The 18,324-nt window shown below is 41.8% G+C and overlaps 1 protein-coding gene across 6 annotated transcripts in view; it reads right to left on the bottom strand.

Annotated features, from left to right (window-relative positions):
* Positions 1-4,282: 4,282 nt before the first annotated feature.
* The window catches only part of actn1 (actinin, alpha 1), a 57,122-nt gene continuing 43,080 nt past the window's right edge, over positions 4,283-18,324 (bottom strand). For 2 of the 6 annotated variants that reach the window (XM_085258435.1, XM_085258436.1), the window contains exons 11-22: positions 17,951-18,098; positions 17,645-17,795; positions 17,247-17,355; positions 16,727-16,867; positions 11,426-11,608; positions 10,466-10,600; positions 9,760-9,939; positions 8,171-8,317; positions 6,000-6,080; positions 5,614-5,679; positions 5,159-5,317; positions 4,283-4,872 (exon numbers count right to left, since the gene is read on the bottom strand). In XM_085258435.1, coding sequence (XP_085114561.1) covers positions 4,714-4,872; positions 5,159-5,317; positions 5,614-5,679; positions 6,000-6,080; positions 8,171-8,317; positions 9,760-9,939; positions 10,466-10,600; positions 11,426-11,608; positions 16,727-16,867; positions 17,247-17,355; positions 17,645-17,795; positions 17,951-18,098 — 1,659 coding nt within the window. In that variant the 3' untranslated portion in view covers positions 4,283-4,713. Of the gene's footprint in view, positions 4,873-5,158; positions 5,318-5,613; positions 5,680-5,999; positions 6,081-6,251; positions 7,578-8,170; positions 8,318-9,759; positions 9,940-10,465; positions 10,601-11,425; positions 11,609-16,726; positions 16,868-17,246; positions 17,356-17,644; positions 17,796-17,950; positions 18,099-18,324 lie in introns of those variants that run through there. The other 4 variants (XM_085258439.1, XM_085258438.1, XM_085258437.1 and 1 more) reach the window with 3 other exon arrangements.

Here is an 18,324-nt window from a genome sequence, read left to right as displayed (position 1 = left end):
GTGAGTTTAAGGTCCCTTTATGTGCCCTAGCGAATTCTCATATTTGTGACGCATCAAAGAGAACTCGTGACGCATCAAAGGTTTACATTCGCACATGCGCACACCCGCACACTTATAAATCATAGTTTTTTTGTTTGTATTTCCAGGTGAATTGATCGAAATGGTTTTATTTACATATGTAAATGCAGTGTCCCAAACGTGTGTGTGGAAAACAGATTCTTAAAGTTTAAGGAATGCCTGCAGTGTCGCATTCAGTCCAGAAATGCGATAATGCAGAAATGCTTAATGAAACGAGGGAACAACGGTTGAGTTGCCAGGATCATATGGTGATGATCGGTAAATAATGTGTTAGTATCACATCCGATAGGTCATTTCTAAGTAAGGAATACACTGGATCTTTAAGCATTTTTTTTTTACAGTGTTTTAATTGTTTTTGTCTAGAAATTGTTCATACAATAACATATCCAAAATGTTTTCTTCACCACAATAAAACTAAAATCGGCTGCATTCACGCAGTCATTAAATAATGCTGCCATTAATGTACTTTTATCATTAATATTGTACTGTAAGAACAATAATCCGGACTCTTCTTCAGCTCCGTTGCGGAGCTTATTTCCTGTAAACACTGGTATGCTTCCGTCTCTCTCATTAACTCAGTAACCCTCATTAACTGCAAATTTAACGCTGTATTGTGAAAATGTTTTCACAGTATTTGTGGCTGAAACAAACTGTTTATAGAATCGGTTTCATTTTATAGCAGGTATCTCAGTTGGTTGATGGCATAGCTGATGTCCATAAAATAAAAGAAACCTGCTAAATTTAAAAACCAACAACAATAAAAATAGTAAAGTAATATTTATGTGTTGAAACCAAATGATGACATTTTAGCTTATTAAGTCAAAGTTGTTGTTTTTTTCAGGAGACTCTTTTTTGGGGGTTCTTTGGGGTTTGTTTGTTTTTTCCATATATCAATACTAAAAATCTGTCTGCATCGTTCTTTTATAACTATAACTTACAATTGTTCCAGGTCCTGCACAGCTCCTCCTCACCAAGAAATGTGGTCGTATGTGTAGAGAAAAGAATTGTTATTGGGAGCAAATAAGGTCTACAATTAAGGAGAACTAACGCAAATGTAAATGTGGTGCAAAGAAGTGGTCAAGATGTGATTACTCACACCAGTTCCGCTTCTTCTTTTTCTGTGGTTTTACTTCTGGTGGGCTCTTAACCTCTGGTGTCCTTTTCTCCCGCAGGCTCCTGAAGAGACATGAGGTCTGTGTCCTCTTTTTCTTCCTGTTCTTGTTCTCCGGTCTCTTTTTCTTCCAGAGGTTCTTGAAGAATGGTCTTGTTGGAGCAGAGCTGGGCTTTCAGGTGTCTGATTTCCATTTTGAGTGTCTCCTGGTCCTGGCTATGTTTAACTACCTGTTCTTGGAGTTGATTTTGACATGCTAGGAGCTGTTTCTGGAGCATCTCTATCTGATCATTTTGGTTCCTACACTGGTCCTCCAATTCAGCCTCCAAAGCAAACTATAAGTTTTAATAAATGTTTGTTAAAAAAAAAAAACCTAACCAATGTAGAAGACGACTGTTTAGTGGAAAAGTATTTGACATTTGAGAGATTCTCACACATAATAACTTATTTTAATCACGCAAACTAGGACATTTAGAAAACTTTCATGTTTAGTGAAAGATATTTATTAACACTATGCAATGACTATTACTGAATGTCTGTTGGCAGTGGGATCTTGGTGGTTGCCAACGCAACAGAATGTCAATAGGGACAACATTTATTAAAGCTTTCGGGGCAGGGAGCATGTCTTATATTGATGCTGCTGAGAGTTACTTTATTGACAGCTCTAAAAAACATAGATCTACGTCCTTGTTGCTTAAACTGGGCTCAACCTTAAACATTCCATAAAATTTAAGCAATTTCTGGAGGATCACAGTTTTGTAAGTATGCGCATTTACATGTAATAATGGGTTTTTCATCACACCCAGTAGGTCAGCTGTTATACAGTGGCTTGCAAAAGTATTCAGCCCACTTGAACTTTCCCACATTTTGTCACATTACAGCCACAAACATGAATCAATCACGTGAAAGACCAATACAAAGTGGTGTGCACGTGAGAAGTGGAACGAAAATCATACATGATTCCAAACATTTTTTACAAATAAATAACTGCAAAGTGGGGTGTGCGTAATTATTCAGCCCCCTTTGGGCTGAGTGCAGTCAGTTGCCCATAGACATTGCCTGATGAGTGCTAATGACTAAACAGAGTGCACCTGTGTGTATTCTAATGTCAGTACAAATACAGCTGCTCTGTGATGGCCTCAGAGGTTGTCTAAGAGAATATTGAGAGCAACAACACCATGAAGTCCAAAGAACACAGCAGACAGGTCAGGGATAAAGTTATTGAGACATTTAAAACAGGCTTTGGCTACAAAAAGATTTCCCAAGCCTTGAACAACCCACGGAGCACTGTTCAAGCGATCATTCAGAAATGGAAGGAGTATGGCACAACTGTAAACCTACCAAGACAAGGCCGTCCACCTAAACTCACAGGCCGAACAAGGAGAGCGCTGATCAGAAATGCAGCCAAGAGGCCCATGGTGACTCTGGACGAGCTGCAGAGATCTACAGCTCAGGTGGGGGAATCTGTCCATAGGACAACTATTAGTTGTGCACTGCACAAAGTTGGCCTTTATGGAAGAGTGGCAAGAAGAAAGCCATTGTTAACAGAAAACCATAAGAAGTCCTGTTTGCAGTTTGCCACAAGCCATGTAGGGGACACAGCAAACATGTGGAAGAAGGTGCTCTGGTCAGATGAGACCAAAATGGAACTTTTGCCAAAATGCAAAACCCTACGTGTGGCAGAAAACTAACACTGCACATCACTCTGAACACATCATCCCCACTGTCAAATATGGTGGTGGCAGCATCATGCTCTGGGGTGCTTCTCTTCAGCAGGGACAGGGAGGCTGGTCAGAGTTGATGGGAAGATGGATGGAGCCAAATACAGGACAATCTTGGAAGAAAACCTCTTGGAGTCTGCAAAAGACTTGAGACTGGGGCGGAGGTTCACCTTCCAGCAGGACAACGACCCCAAACATAAAGCCAGGGCAACAATGGAACGGTTTAAAACAAACATATCCATGTGTTAGAATGGCCCAGTCAAAGTCCAGATCTAAATCCAATCGAGAATCTGTGGCAAGATCTGAAAACTGCTGTTCACAAACGCTGTCCATCTAATCTGACCGAGCTGGAGCTGTTTTGCAAAGAAGAATGGACAAAGATTTCAGTCTCTAGATGTGCAAAGCTGGTAGAGACATACCCTAAAAGACTGGCAGCTGGAATTGCAGCAAAAGGTGGTTCTAGTATTGACTCAGGGGGCTGAATAATTACGCACACCCGACTTTGCAGTTATTGATTTGTAAAAAATGTTTGGAATCATGTATGATTTTCGTTCCACTTCTCACGTGTACACCACTTTGTATTGGTCTTTCACGTGATTGATTCATGTTTGTGGCTGTAATGTGACAAAATGTGGGAAAGTTCAAGGGGGCCAAATACTTTTGCAAGCCACTGTATATGTCTGACTTTCTATGTTTTTAACAGGAATATTCTCTGTGGCTTATTGTGGCGCTCTATGTCAACTTTATCATAGAACCATCTCACTCACCTCTAGGCCATGACAAATAACGCAAGGATAATTATTAATAAGCGAAAGCTGCCTCTGGCTCTTTTCCGGTGTGCCCTCTTTTTCCCCCACTTTTTTTTCTCCATTATTTTTCTAATTTGTGACATCGAGAATAATTTTAATCATTTTATGTACATCTACGGTAACTAAACTGGCTGCTATATGGGGCTTTTCTACTCTACTTGAGTAATCAAAGCTCTGTGTAAAAAAATGTCTCATTCACCCATTCATTCGAGCACCATTTCTAGTTTCTGTGTAACATTCACATACATTCATAATCTGATGGATGCATCAGAGAGCAACCTGGTGTTCAGTGTCTTTCTCAAGGGTACATTGGCATGCAGACTGGAGCAGCCAGGAATACACCAACCTTCCGATGAGTAGATGGCCTAAAAATGTCTATATATATATATATATACGCATATACACATACTGGCTACCAGCTTTTCTTTGGATTTTAGGAGTCATACAGGTAGTTTAAAGATGTAAGAAAATATACTACAGGCACAAACTCCCCACTTAACCCTCTTTGGGGAAAAAAATGCCACTGATGATTCCTGGAGCAAACAAAATTAGAAGAGAAAGTATAGCATTTTTTTCTTTATTACAATTGTTGTCTCTTATTTTCAATCAGGTGAAGAAAAATACCTTTTTTGTTCAGTATAATAAAATATGTTAACTTTATTCATTTCATGAAGAAAAACAATGACAACAAGAAAATAAAAACAGAAAAAATATTTTTTGTCTCTCCCTCTTTGTAAACCTGGAGAGCTGCTGCATTGCGTGGGAAGCAAATACAACGGAAACAGAGTGTGAGGGAGCGGTGGAGAGGCTGGACAGGTGGAGGGGGAGAAAAGCAGGAGGAGACATAGGATAATGACAAAAAGATAAGGCCAGAGACATACCAAAAAAAAAAAAAAAAAAAAAATGAACAGGAGGGTGGTGACTGGGCATTTTGGAGGACGTGGCGGTTGATTAGAGTAGGCTGGTGGTCCCGCGCCAGGACGACTGACAGTGTTCAGAGGTCACTCTCTCCATACAGGGCGGTGGAGAACGACATGTAGTCGAGGGCTCCGGGGACACCGTCGGGGCCAGTGTACGGGGCCATGCGAGCGATGCAGTACTCGGCCTGGTCTGGGGGCAGCTCCCTGCGGAGCTCATCAGCTAGGATGTAATTCTAACAGGCATGACAAAAACAAACAAGAGATGTTACAAAATTAGACAAACATAAGATAATAGAAAAGCCAGGAAAACAAACGATGATGGTCAAAAGCTCTGCAGAGCTGAGATGTATTGCAGATAATCTCCTGTGTACTTATGGTAGTCATGCCATTCATTGTTAGCGCTCAGTTATTAACTATGACCACTTTAAGTGCAATTCTAAAGGATTAAGCTTCAGAATTATCTATGTTTAATTTTTACCAATATATATAGGCTGTGTGTTGTTTAATATAATACTTTACCTTATCCCCTGCCAGAACTTTGAAGGAGGCCATGACTTGGTCGGCGGTGTCTGTGTCGGCTGTTTCGCGGGACATAAAGTCGATGAATGCCTGGAAGGTGACGAGGCCCATTCTGTTGGGGTCCACTATGCTCATGATGCGGGAGAACTCGTTTTCACCCTGTGGTAACAGAGAGGATGTATGAGAGACGATGCACAAAGCACAGCAAATGACTAACACCCTGCATGCAGTGATATATTTGTCCTACTGTTAATGTGCAAGTATGTAATAAACAAGCAAATTTTAAGCAGTTCAGAATAAATTGAATTGCACTTAAAAAAATTTAGACAAGTCCAAAATAACATCAACAGCACAGTATTTGATCATATTTAAGGTTAAAAAAAAAATCTCATTACCGCTTCTTGTTACTAACACATAAACAAATGGTCATACTTGAAAACTGCACATGGCTTTACCAGGTTGTAACCCATGGAGATAAGGCAGGTTTTGAAGTCTTCAGGGTCCATGATTCCTGTTCTCTTCTACAAGATGTCAGCGAGGGAAAAACAAAACCAGGCGGAAAAGAGAGAAACAGAGAAGGAGGGGCAGGGATAGCCATGTGAAGCATTAAAGGTTAAAAAAAAAAAAAAAGAGTAGAATTAAGGAAGAAATCCACACAATTCGCGATGTGGATGTTGCAAGGTGAGGGGGAAACCACAGAGGGACATGTAGAGAGGAGGAAGAAAAGCAAGAATAGAATCGAAGGGGAGGGATTGAAGTATAAGGGGGAAAAAGCCAAAGAAAAACAAAAAAAGAAACCAGTTAAACCTCTCACCGTAAGGGCGTGGTTACAATTAAGTACCTGTGCATCGTTGGCGATATCGAAGCCCAGGCTGATCAGGCAGGCCTTGAACTCCTCCGCGCCCAGAGTGCCCGAGTGGTCCTGGGGTGTGGGAGGCCAGTGCCAGGCGAGGCGTCGGGGCCACAGGCCATGCAGCAACACATACAGGGGTGTCAGTGGTGGTGAGGTGAGGGAGTGGTGGTGGAAGGGGGCAGGACAGGTGAGGTGGTGTTGGTGGGGAAGGAGTAGAAGTGGGTGGGGGGAGGGCGTAGTGCACCATGCACGGTGGGGGCAAAAAGAGGTGAGGGGGTGAAGAGGGCCATGCACAAGAGATAGAAAACAGAGAACACAGTGCATATTCATTAGGATCTGGCAGGTGAACACACGGTGGCAGCAGTGCTGCCATGCTTGGCGAGGCATTCAGAGGCGTTAATGTGCAGTGTGGCAGGCAGACTACAGGACCTTGTGGAGAGGTTATCGATATCATTGATGGCACATGTACTTAGCAACACAATGGTTATCCTTCTTAGAAGCAGAACTTTCTTTTTACAGCAAAACACTGGAGTGAGCACGTCATAAAACAGTTACAATCATAAGTCTTTTTTTTTTTTTAAATCACAAAATCAGATGGTTTAAGAGCGTCAGTTTGGGTTTCGAAAACAAACATTTTCAGTTTAATATGAGAGAAGATGAAGTAAACCTCAACTATTCCCATTTGAGAAGCTGTAACCACCATCATTATTCAGTTATTTTTTTCAGTATTGGCTAATCTGGCTTAATATCTGGCTAATCAAGCAATGTCAGAAAAGCTGTTCATTAAACATGAACAAAGAAAATCTTCAGAGAAAGATGTGAATCCTGAGACAACCAGGAAATACTTTTTGCTTTTATCCTCAGTAGAATTTAAAAAGCAGATAATTGCAGCACTTTAGGTCCCCATCACATCTACCAACTCGTGTTTAGCTGAGCTTTCAGCTAAACATGTGTAAACCAAAGCAGGACGAGGTCTACATTTGTGCTCCTGTGGACTCTGATTGTTGAGCTCGGGTATTGATTAACAATAGGATGGCTCCGGATGAAGGCATGAACTTATGGTAATGTGCGGGGGTGGGATGGTGGAGATAAATAAAATCTCATCCATAATTGATGCTGCTCCTGACATGTCTGCGCCAGTGTAAACACTAAGCTCTGGAGGTAGGAGAAGGAGCTTTACAGAGGCAGCTATGCAAGGAAAGCCTGTAATGTGAACTTTAATATTCCTCTTCTGTTCCATCTTAATTTCACGTATCACAAAAGCATCCAGCTGAGCCTTGAGGCTCATTCTGCCAGACTACCACTTTTCCAAAAATGTCTGAAAGCTTTTAAAGATGAATGTTGCGTCACTGAACTATAAGTCTCTTTTCAACCCAGCCATAACACTTGGGTGCACCCTTACGCGTTCCACAAACAACTCTACTCTACACACTCATTTTCTTCAAGTTTCTGGTTAAAGGATTGCTGTTAGCCACACGTCGGGCAGCATGACAGGATAAAAAAAATGATCTCAAACCGGTTAGGTTATACAGCCTCACCTCATCTTCTTTGCTTTGCTGGTGATGTCTGAATATACAGAAAAATGAGTGACTCCACATGCCACAGTGTTACTTAAATCTGCAGAAGAATAGTTTGACATTTCGGAAAAATGCATTGTCTAATAGTAGAGGCAGTACATGGTTAGCCTAGAGCTCATAAAGCTCACAAAAGGGCACCTCAGAAGTTCAGAGTTTTTCCTGCACAGAGGAATTTTTGGCACTTCCCAAAGAGGTTTGAGGTTGTTGCTATTGGTGCGTGTATGTGTAGAAACCCCAAAGACCTGGCCAGGAAACAGTCTGAGTTAATACCCTTGTCAAACTGTGCAACTTGCACTTTGAAACCTTTTCATCTCATTTGCTGAATGCAAATGAGGTACAGCATGCTAATTAACCAGCTAGTGTCTGATGTCGGTTGCTTGAACATGGAAAACCGTTTTTCTTCTTCTGTGTTTAGCTGGTTTAGTCTCACATTTATCAGACAAACATGAGAGGTGCATCAAATTTGTTAGTGAAGGAACCTAAAAGCATATTTCCCAAATGTCAAAAAAAGTTTAAAACAAACTAAAGCTGTCTGCAAATGTCCGGACCTCTCCAGTGTGCCTGCACAGTGCGAGTACTGACCCTGTCGAAGTGGTTGAAGGAAGCCCGGAACTCGTTAAGCTGCTCCTGGCTGATGCCCTTGGCGTCTCGTGTCAAGATCTGGTTCTCGATTTCGTTGATGGTACGAGCGATGGTGGTGAGCAGCTGCTCCCAGCCCACACGGATGTGCTGGAGGGGAGAGAAAGATGAAGACGAAGGAAGTGTTAAGGTGGGCTAAAGAAGAGTTTCAGAGGGACTGGTTTTAGCTGAGCTTTAGCCGAGGTGGTTTGTAGATTGTTTTATGCCCTGTGTAAAGAGAAGAGGAAAATTGCAGCTCAGTACAAGACAGATGTGTCAGATATAGACTGTAAATTGAACTTTTGAAGAATAAAATGTTAGAACTATCTGAATGCTGATAATGCACATTCTATTATTTGTCTGCCCTTTTGCTCTAACAGGTACAAAGATTACAGTGAAAAATGATGGCTGTCTATCAACCGCACTCCAGACTGAGTACAATTCACTCAGCTGTGTATAAAACAGCATCCTCCAAACTATGTTCATGTCAACAAAGCCCATAAAAACAGCAAAACCATGTTTATACCATCTCTCAGCACTGATTTTACAGCGTGTGGTACTCAGGGTTCAAATCCATTAGATTCTGCTCAAATATGTGCAGCTAGAAAATGGTCAAAACACAAACAAATATGCAAAATAGTTTACTAAACCAGCCGAGCATGGCAAACATTGCAACAGGAGCCAATATTCTACTTGCTGGGGACTAGTTTCAACTGCAGATCAGTGCGTGTAAGGCAGGGGTGTCAAACTCCCGTCCTCGAGGGCCAGCATCCTGCTTGTTTTTGAGATATCCTTGCCCTACCTGCAGCTGATTACCTGGATCAGGTGTGCTTTGCCAATAAGAAGCTACAAGGGCAGGTTAGTTGGAAAACAAGCAGGAGAGTGGTCCTCGAGGCCTGGAGTTCGACACCTGTGGTGTATGGAGAGGACTGTATATACGGGACTGACCCTTAAACAAAGGGCGACATCACGGCTAACAGATGTGTTTCTTCTCTAATTTTTGGACAACAGTAGAGCTCGCTGGCACAGAAATACACCAATGAGCTTTTAGTGAATTTATTGCTGGTTTTAATATTTTCATGTAATTTGTTGTGTGAGACAACAAGAAAGTAGATTAAGAAGAGATCTACTCTCATAAGAAAAAAAGAATGTCCTTCATTTACTAAAAAACAGTAGACGAGGTGCTTTTGTTGCTTCCCAGTAGCTGATTCTGGACAGATGCCTACATAAAAGTTTGGAAAATATGTCTGTAATTATGCAGACAAAATACAAATTAGTTTGGCTTGTAAAAGCTATTCTTGGCGGGGATAGTTCCCCAAAACTTGGCTCATGAGCCAGAAAGTTGATACTGTACACTGAAGACCAGATGGTATTCTTAAAGGCCTTCTTGTGGGCATGTAAACATACCGCCATCTATTGTTCTGTAGTGTTTGGAAACCAAGAAAACCAAAGTATTCACAGGACACAGACAAGTCAGACAGACGAGTCAAAAAGCCGGAGTGAAATTAGGAACAGTAATGTGAATATTTGTTGGCGCCAGAAGAAATGTTTACCTCCATGGTGTAGTTAGTGTGCTTGTTGTCAAAGATGAGAGCTTCCTGAATGAGCTGGTGGTCTCCCTCCAGCTGGTCGATCTTTGGCTTGTAGTTGACGATGCTTTTCTCGTACTGGCGGAGGTGCGTCAGCTGGTCCTCCAAGGTGCCGTGCATCTCGATTGAGATGCGGCCAATTTCCTGTGTAAGCACACAGAGAAGGTTATGACACCTTTTAATGAGAACAATGAGTCACAGCGGAGAGGAGGACATGCACACATGAATCCATTCAAGAATAGTCAAAAATCAAATACCACAGCCTGGCTTTGAAGCTTTTCGTTCATCAATTTTTTTTATTTTTATTTTTTTAAAAGGACAGCATCTCTGCTATTTTACTGAATATAACATATGTCACCATTATGTAAGTACCACCTGGATCAAGCTTTCAAGAACACGAAAATGTCTCCTTTATATAAGGCTACAGTAGCTCCCACATTTCAAAGTGTTATCAAATAATATTTTAACACCAAATAAGAGCAACTATCAAAAAGCCAAAACTAAAGTCTTATATATTTTATCATTATTTAATATGAAATTGAATATGAAATTCTGTGACAGGAAAAAAAACTAATAACCTCTAGTTCAGACCTAAAGACCAAACCATCACTCTGGCCTCATTCTCAACTTATAACGTGCTCCTCCGACTGCGGTTTCTGCTCACACTGACCTCCATCTTGGTTTGGATCCAAGGCCCGATGACATTGGCCTGGTTGGCAAACTGTCTGCGCAGACGCTCGTTGTTCTGCTGCCGGGCGTGCTCTTCAATCAAAGCCTGGTCGCGCTGCGGCACCAGCTGCCTGACCTACAGCAGCCGGGAGATTGATGGAAACACCCAAGTGCGTTAATACTGAGTCGTGTGGCTATAATAAAGATGGGAACAACGCAACCTGTAATGAATGGAGAAACTCTTTTTCCCCCCCCATTTTTTTTTTTTTTTAAAAGATCTTCTCTCAGCGCTTCACTCTTTTCATAACACAAGTTCTTATTCCCTTACTGAATATAAAAATAAATCTCTTATGCCACTAAAGCTTACCAAAGCATGAATTTGCTTTGACTGGAGCTGCCATACTCATTTTACGTTACTTTAAAGAGCTCACATTTTCTTTGTTGTCTCTTTTGTTGCCTGCCTTTTTCTCCCAGTCTTTTGTTCTAAATTTAATTATCTCTGAATTATTACGGTATGCAGAATTGTAGGCAATAAAATGTGGGTTTGTATTCTGACTGATTAAATATTAAAAAGTAATAAAAACCAACATGACACAAAACAAGCTTTTCTTTCCCTGATGTTTTTCTCTTTACCAATTGTTCTCCCAAGACCTCTATTATTTACTATGTTATGCCTCATCCAAAGTTTTTGTCGTGTACATTTTTGCTTTTATTTCCTTCACAGGCTTTCTTTCTTTCTTTCTTTCTTTCTTGTTTGGATGTATGGACAGTCCAGATCACTTAAAAATCTGGATTAAGAAGGGAATGGATAACTGAAAGGGGAAAAAAATGCACTAGACCCCAAATTTTCACTCATCATGCACAAAAAAAAAAAAAAAAAGGGGGGAAAAACCCACACATGAAAACACCAACAAATGAAAACAAAAAACATAACATTTTACATGTTTATTGATTATATTACCTTGTCCCATTTGGCATTAATCTCCTGTGGGTTGATGGTAGTATAGGGGTTGGTGCCGGCAATATTCACGTGATAGGTCTGCACAATTTTGGCAATCTCATTGTGAATTCCCAGGATGGCCAAGCGCTCTTTGTCAGCCTCTGGTAGCGTGGCTTTGAACTGCTCGTGGGCTGTGCTTAATCCCTGAGACACAAAATGTAGACAAACAATTAGGACGACTTCTTTGAACATCAGGACTTGGAAATGTTCACAGACAGTGTTCTCTGCTATATAAAACACTGCATAGACACTGTTACAGCAGTCAAATGGATCTGGGCTTATCCCAACCAAAAGCCCTGGATGACCCGGGAGGTCAGGCAGCTGCTGAAGGAGAGGAACATTGCGTTCAGGTCTGGCAACAGGGATTACTACACCACAGCCCGATCCAACCTGAAGAGAGGCATCAGAGAGGCGAAGGGGGACTATAGGAGGAGGATTGAGGACCATCTGAAGAGTAATGCCAGCCGGCAGGTGTGGCAAGGCATCCAGCACCTAACCAACTATAAGATCAATCTCAGAGCTGCGGACGGTGACCTGGAGCTGGCAGAGGAGCTGAATATCTTCTTCGCCCGCTTTGAGACCAGGGTACCGGAGGTATTGGAGCCACAGCAGCAACACGCCACCCATAGCAGCACCACCCTCACCCTGGAAGAGCACGAGGTGAGGCGCATGCTGCAGGCTGTTAACCCGAGGAAGGCGGCGGGTCCTGATGGTGTGCCAGGTCGAATATTGAGGGATTGTGCAGAACAGCTGGCTGGGATCTTCACCAGGATCTTCAACAAATCCCTCGCACAGGCGACTGTCCCACTCTGCCTCAAGTCCTCCACCATAGTCCCCTTGCCTAAGAAGCCCCACATCACCGGCCTGAATGACTACAGACCGGTGGCACTCACCCCAGTGGTAATGAAATGCTTTGAGAAGCTGGTCCGCAGACACATCACAGCAGCCCTGCCCCGCAGCCTGGATCCACACCAGTTTGCCTACAGAGCAAACAGGTCCACGGAAGACGCTGTAGCCACAGCACTCCATGCTGCATTAACACACCTGGAAGAGCATGGTAGCTATGTGCGGATGCTCTTCGTGGATTACTGCTCAGCTTTTAACACCATCCTTCCACACAAACTGGTGGCCAAGCTACAAGACCTGGGGCTTCCATACAGCACCTGCATGTGGATCAACAGCTTCCTCTCGGGCCGTAGACAGAGAGTCAGAGTTGGCCATCACACATCCTCAGCCCTGAGTCTCAGCACTGGCTCACCCCAGGGCTGTGTGCTCAGTCCACTGCTCTACTCTCTCTACACACATGACTGCACTCCTCGCCACCACAGCAACATCTTTGTGAAATTTGCAGACGACACCACAGTGGTGGGGCTCATTTCCAAGGGAGACGAGTCTACGTACAGAGACGAGGTGGAGCAGCTGACGTCATGGTGTAAGGCCAATAACCTCCTCCTCAACACTTCAAAAACCAAAGAACTCATAATAGACTTCAGAAGGAAAAAGGCAGAGATCCAACCACTATTCATAAATGGGGACTGTGTAGAAAGGGTGGCAAGCTTCCGCTTCCTGGGAGTCAATATAGAGGAGAACCTTTCCTGGAGTGTGAACACCTCCGAGCTGCTGAAAAAGGCCCAACAGAGACTGTACTTCCTGAGAATTCTCAGGAGGAATAACATCACACAGAGATTGCTGGTGTCCTTCTACAGAGCCACCATTGAGAGTGTTCTAACTTACTGCATATGTATTTGGTACACTAGCTGCACAGGGGCTCAGAGGAAAGCACTCCAAGGGATCATTAACACCGCCCAAAAGATCACTGGCTGCCCTCTCCCCACACTGGAAGTTCTACACAACGCCCACTGTTTTAAAAAGGCCCAAAACATCATAAAAGACACCTCACATCCTGGCCACTCCCTGTTCGAACTGTTGCCCTCAGGCAGACGGTACAGGGCAATCAGAGCAAGGACTAATAGACTCAAACACAATTGTTATCCAACTGCAATAACACATCTGAATACTACAAAAAAAAATGTCCATCACGCCACTCTGAAACATGTGTGTGGGAATGTATGTGAATGTTTCACTGTTACATCTTATTAGTATTTTAAGTATTCTATCTATTTTATTTATTGAATTTTATTGGTTTATTTATATTTTGATATTGCTAGGGATGATGCAATGATCGGGGACCATTCTTAATTTCGTTGTTCTCGTGACAATGACAATAAAGTTTCTGATTCTGACTAGCCTTTTTTGTGAATTATGAAATATAAAAAAATTTGAGTTTGAATTTTTTTTGCTTAAAAACTGTAGTGATATGGAACTTATATAACACTGTGCAGAGATATTAAGAAAGATTTATTTTAAAAAGAAGCAGCCAAAACCAAACACATGTAATATAAGCTTCCTCAGTCTGATGAAGTGTTGATTCAAACAACTGCATTTTCATTTTTGTTCTCTTGATTGATTCATTAGTTAAGACAAACTTGCTTAGGTCTGCTTGCATCTGCTTTTATGGTTTTATACCAGAATCTGACAAAGTCAAACTCTGATATTGTGTTTAATTGCATTCCTGCTGTGAGTGAGATGAGAAGATCCATGTCTGTGTGTCTGTGTCAAATCTGTTTGATAAATGTTAGATTTAAGTCTAAAGCCCATCAGAAGAGAACAACATCCACCTGCTGAGAGTTTTTAATTTTAAAAAAATTCAGTTTTAAAGAGGCCCCAGACAGTGCTTTATTTTATGAAAGCTTTCTGTTACAGCCATCCTATCACTGGGCTGGAATTCTCCTCTGTTAGATCAAATATGATTTGTGGCAAAGAGGAAGTACCTCACACAATAGTGCAAACAAACCTGGAAGTGCTTAACTGTTAACAATAGGCTCCCTAATGCAATTTCAGTGCTAAGCAGCTATAGAGAGAAATTCAAAACAAACAGTCAGCTCATGTTATCGCGGTTTAATCATTAAGTAGCAAAAACACCCTGCTTGTTGTCCAGTTCATAATTTTCATATGATCTTAGAATACTCCAGGGGTCCGTTCTTCGTACCTCGCTAAGTAGGTTAGCTGGATTTGATTGTTGACGATTTCGCGTGATCCTGGATCGTTCGGTTCTCCGAAGCTCATCCGGGACTTGCTGTCATAGCAACAGATCCGTAAGCGTAAACCTGCTTGGGAGCAGGCTTACTTTATGTAAACAAGATTAGATCGCGGCCACTCAGGTATGTCCGCTTCATTTATACGAAAGCAACAGCGATATTTTACCACTGTTTTACCATAAATAAATATTATCAATGTAACTAAAGATAATGCAGTATTTGATTCTTTTATTGATTCCATACAGATACATACAGGTCATTTCCTAAAAAAAGGGAAATGTACTATTAATCATTCTATTTCATGTATTTGATTATTTCAGATGTAATTCATATTTCAGAGTAGTAATTGTAAATTACTTCATGTAATCAAGATGAGAGACCACGGCTATAAAAGCGAAGGTGGATTTGGGAAGTCTGTCGCAGCCATGTCCTGTCCGTATACGCGACCAACCCATTGCGGAAGGTGCAAGATTGATAAGGAGAGTCCTCAGAATTCAGCGCATATTGCGGGACAGACAGGATCCTTTAGCTCAGCGCGACAGTGTGCTCATAGAGAGATATCGATTTTCCCGTGAGGGTATTATTTACTTAACCAACTTGTTGACGAGGGGGTGCAGGACCACCACCTGTCTTTTTTTGCTCTGCCCTTTTCTTGGTTGCTGTTATAAACAAACAAACAGATTATTCCAGGGTCTCTTTCCAAGAGACGAAAAGCAATATAAGTGATCAATATTACCATTCTGTAGACTATTCTTATATTTCACTTTTACTTGTTCCCATGTTCTAGTGGGTCCTGTCGTGGCTCTAATGTGAAAGAGGATATAATGTAATATAATATAATATGATATAATGTAATATAATATAATAAATTACTTACAAGTTTAATTTGTCAGAAACTTTCTGCCAGCCCTCTCTCCTTGCTTTTGCAGCCTTTGCAGTGTTCCCTTGCGTTTTAATTAAACTCTGAAACTCCTGAAATCCCTCAATCAAGAGTTCTTGCTCTGCTGCCAAAAAATACTGAGCGCGCTCCTTCGACATTTTCGCCGACCAATCAAAGGGTTGCCGATCAATGTTTCTACTATCGATGCATAGCCCCTTTTAAGCCACCCAGTGATCTCACATTACTTCATCCAGCTGTACTAATCGTCAACAACAGGTGTGTTCGGAGAACCGGAATAGCGAGCTCAAAGTTAGCGCGATGATTTGATCTTGGATGTAGTAAGCGAGGCACGAAGAACGGACCCCTGGAGTCATTTGACCTTGAAATTCAATTCAATTCAGTTTTATTTATATTGTGCCAAATGACAACAGCAGTCACCTCAGGACCCTGAAATATTACAGAGAAAACTCCAATAATCAGATCAAGTACTTGGTGACAGCGGGAAGGAAAAATTCCCTTTTTAACGAGAAGAACCCTCTGGCAGATCCAGGCTTAGGAAGGGCAGCAATCTGCTGCAGCTGGCTGGGGGTGAGGACAAAAGAGAGCCCATTCCTGTTGAACTCTGCTGTTGCTTCCTTCCCTGTTCTAGCCCACAGATCAAAGGCTCTGAATACTGAATGGAACTGAAATTAATGGAATTTGTTTTTTGTGTGACAAGTCGTTAAATATTTAGATAATGGTAAATCATACACCAAAACTTTACAGAAGCACACTTTGCACAATTGAGCCGGTCATTTTAGAGCTTGATTGATCTTTCTAAAACAGACGGTGTTGGACTAGCTAGGAGCAAAAGTTTTGGAGAATTTGTTTCCATATAATAATGTAGTCATGAAATAAAACCATAAATCTTAGCATATTTATGATTTTAGTAGTCTCACATCATAAGAAGTACTCAGCGAAATGTAAAGTAACAACCATTATGACTTATCCAAAGCATCTATTTAGTTTGCTGAAGATATATCAACTTGGTCATATGTTCATTTATTACCATTATGTACCACTAGAAGGTGCAATATGCTGTTATGGTAGCAGGCAATATGTTGCTTCTTCACATTAACTTGACATAGATGATAGCTGCTTAGCCAACGCTCATCAAGAAAGTAAAGAAGCACCAAACGAACAAATACCTGCGTTAACTTCGCAGCTACATAACCCCTGCTGTGTGTTTAAAGGCTGACAATTCTATTTATTCCCTAAAGTCGCATGTATTTTTCCCCATCTCACCTGGATCTCTTCAATGGTGTGGACAATAAATGTATCCTGCAGGTCCTCCATTGCGCCCTCCATCCAGTTGTTGAACGGAGCCGCTCTTTTGGCAAACTCAAGGTACAGCTGGTCGATGGTTTCAAGGAGCTTCTCTGTTCTCTGTTGAGCATTAAAAATGTGATAAACATAAATTTACAGGGTTTTTATTGACCTTCAAAGTCTATTTGGGTGAAATTTAAGAATTCGTGGAGGCTTTTTTTTTTTTTGCATGAGCATTCACAGAGCTCAGAGGGATTTGGGGGGTTATATCTTCACAAATAAAGTCTCTAAACTTGAAAGGCTTTTCAAGGCCAGCAGAAACTCTGAAATTGTCGTCACAGTTTCTCACTGTGAGGAAAAACTCTTTCATCTCTAAATTTTTGCCCTCACCGGCATAAAGAAGGACAGGGGGAATTTAAAACACTTTAAAGCGAGTCAGAAATGTGACTCTTTGCTAGGTTGTTTACTTTCGATTCCCTTTGGGCTTGTCCCATGTTACCTGCAGAGCCTCGCTGCGTTTCTGGGTCAGACCTCCCAGAGCGTCCCATTGGTCGCAGATCCGCTGGCAGCGAGCGTTAACACTGGGGGAGTCATAGTAGTCCAGCTCACTGGAGCACAAAAGAGACAGGAACACAAGTGGTTCGTTATCTGCAGCAGAGCAGCTTTAACTCACATTAATCATCTTTCATAGATAAGAATTTTGTTCCTGTTTGTCTGTCATCTTGATTGGTTGATTTTGTGTTTTATGTGGCGTGAAATGAGAATGAGCAGAATGTCCTAGTTGTAGGCTCAGCTCTTACTATGCAAAAGGGAAGCTGTAAATGCACAGGAGCCCTCAAATTATCCAACTCTACTTCATCCTTTTATTGATCCACAGAAGGTGTTCACTTCTCTTACTTTAACTCCTGTGCAATGGCTGCAATCTGCTCCACGCGGTCCTGGTGTGCCGCCAGGTCACTCTCAAAGGCCTCGTGTTTTTTCAGCAAAGCCTTAATCTCTGACAGAGAGGCCGTCTCATAGTCCCGCTTCTGCAGCATGTCCTCTTTACCTTCAGGGGGAGACACAGAAAGTATATCATTAAAGCTAAAATATCTCCCACCTATACTTCTGCATTTTTACTTTACCTCAGCCACACAGCACTAAACACAGGAGCGCTCTGGTTCGTTATGTTCATATGTGCACTTTTTTCAAAACAGCAGATACCTTCAGTCCAGGCTTCGTGGATGGCTGCTTTCTGCCTGAACTTCTCTGCCAGGTGGTCGAGTCTCTCCAGCCTGCGGATCTCGTTGAGGAGCCATTCTTCGTAGCCTTTCTCTGCTCCCTCTAGATTTCCCCATGCATTGTTAATGTCCTGCATGAGGCAAAGGAGAAACAGTCTAAAACAGGCTGTGACTTCAACGGATGAAAATCTGAGCTATAAATCCAAGTAAACAAAACAGCTTTCATGTTCTGCGACTACATATATTATTTTACAAATACACACATCCACAACATAACATTACTTTACTTAAACCTCACATTTACTTTTATGGCTCACTGTCTTAAGTCTGTACTTAGCAACTGTATATATTCTACTT

This window comes from Mchenga conophoros, linkage group LG19 (assembly GCF_057382185.1).
Source record: "Mchenga conophoros isolate Kocher_MC1m ecotype Shallow Benthic linkage group LG19, M_conophoros_male_GT1.1, whole genome shotgun sequence".
Lineage (NCBI taxonomy): Eukaryota > Metazoa > Chordata > Actinopteri > Cichliformes > Cichlidae > Mchenga > Mchenga conophoros.
The sequence above is the reverse complement of the archived record's forward strand: the minus strand, read 5'-3'. Positions and strand labels throughout refer to the sequence as shown.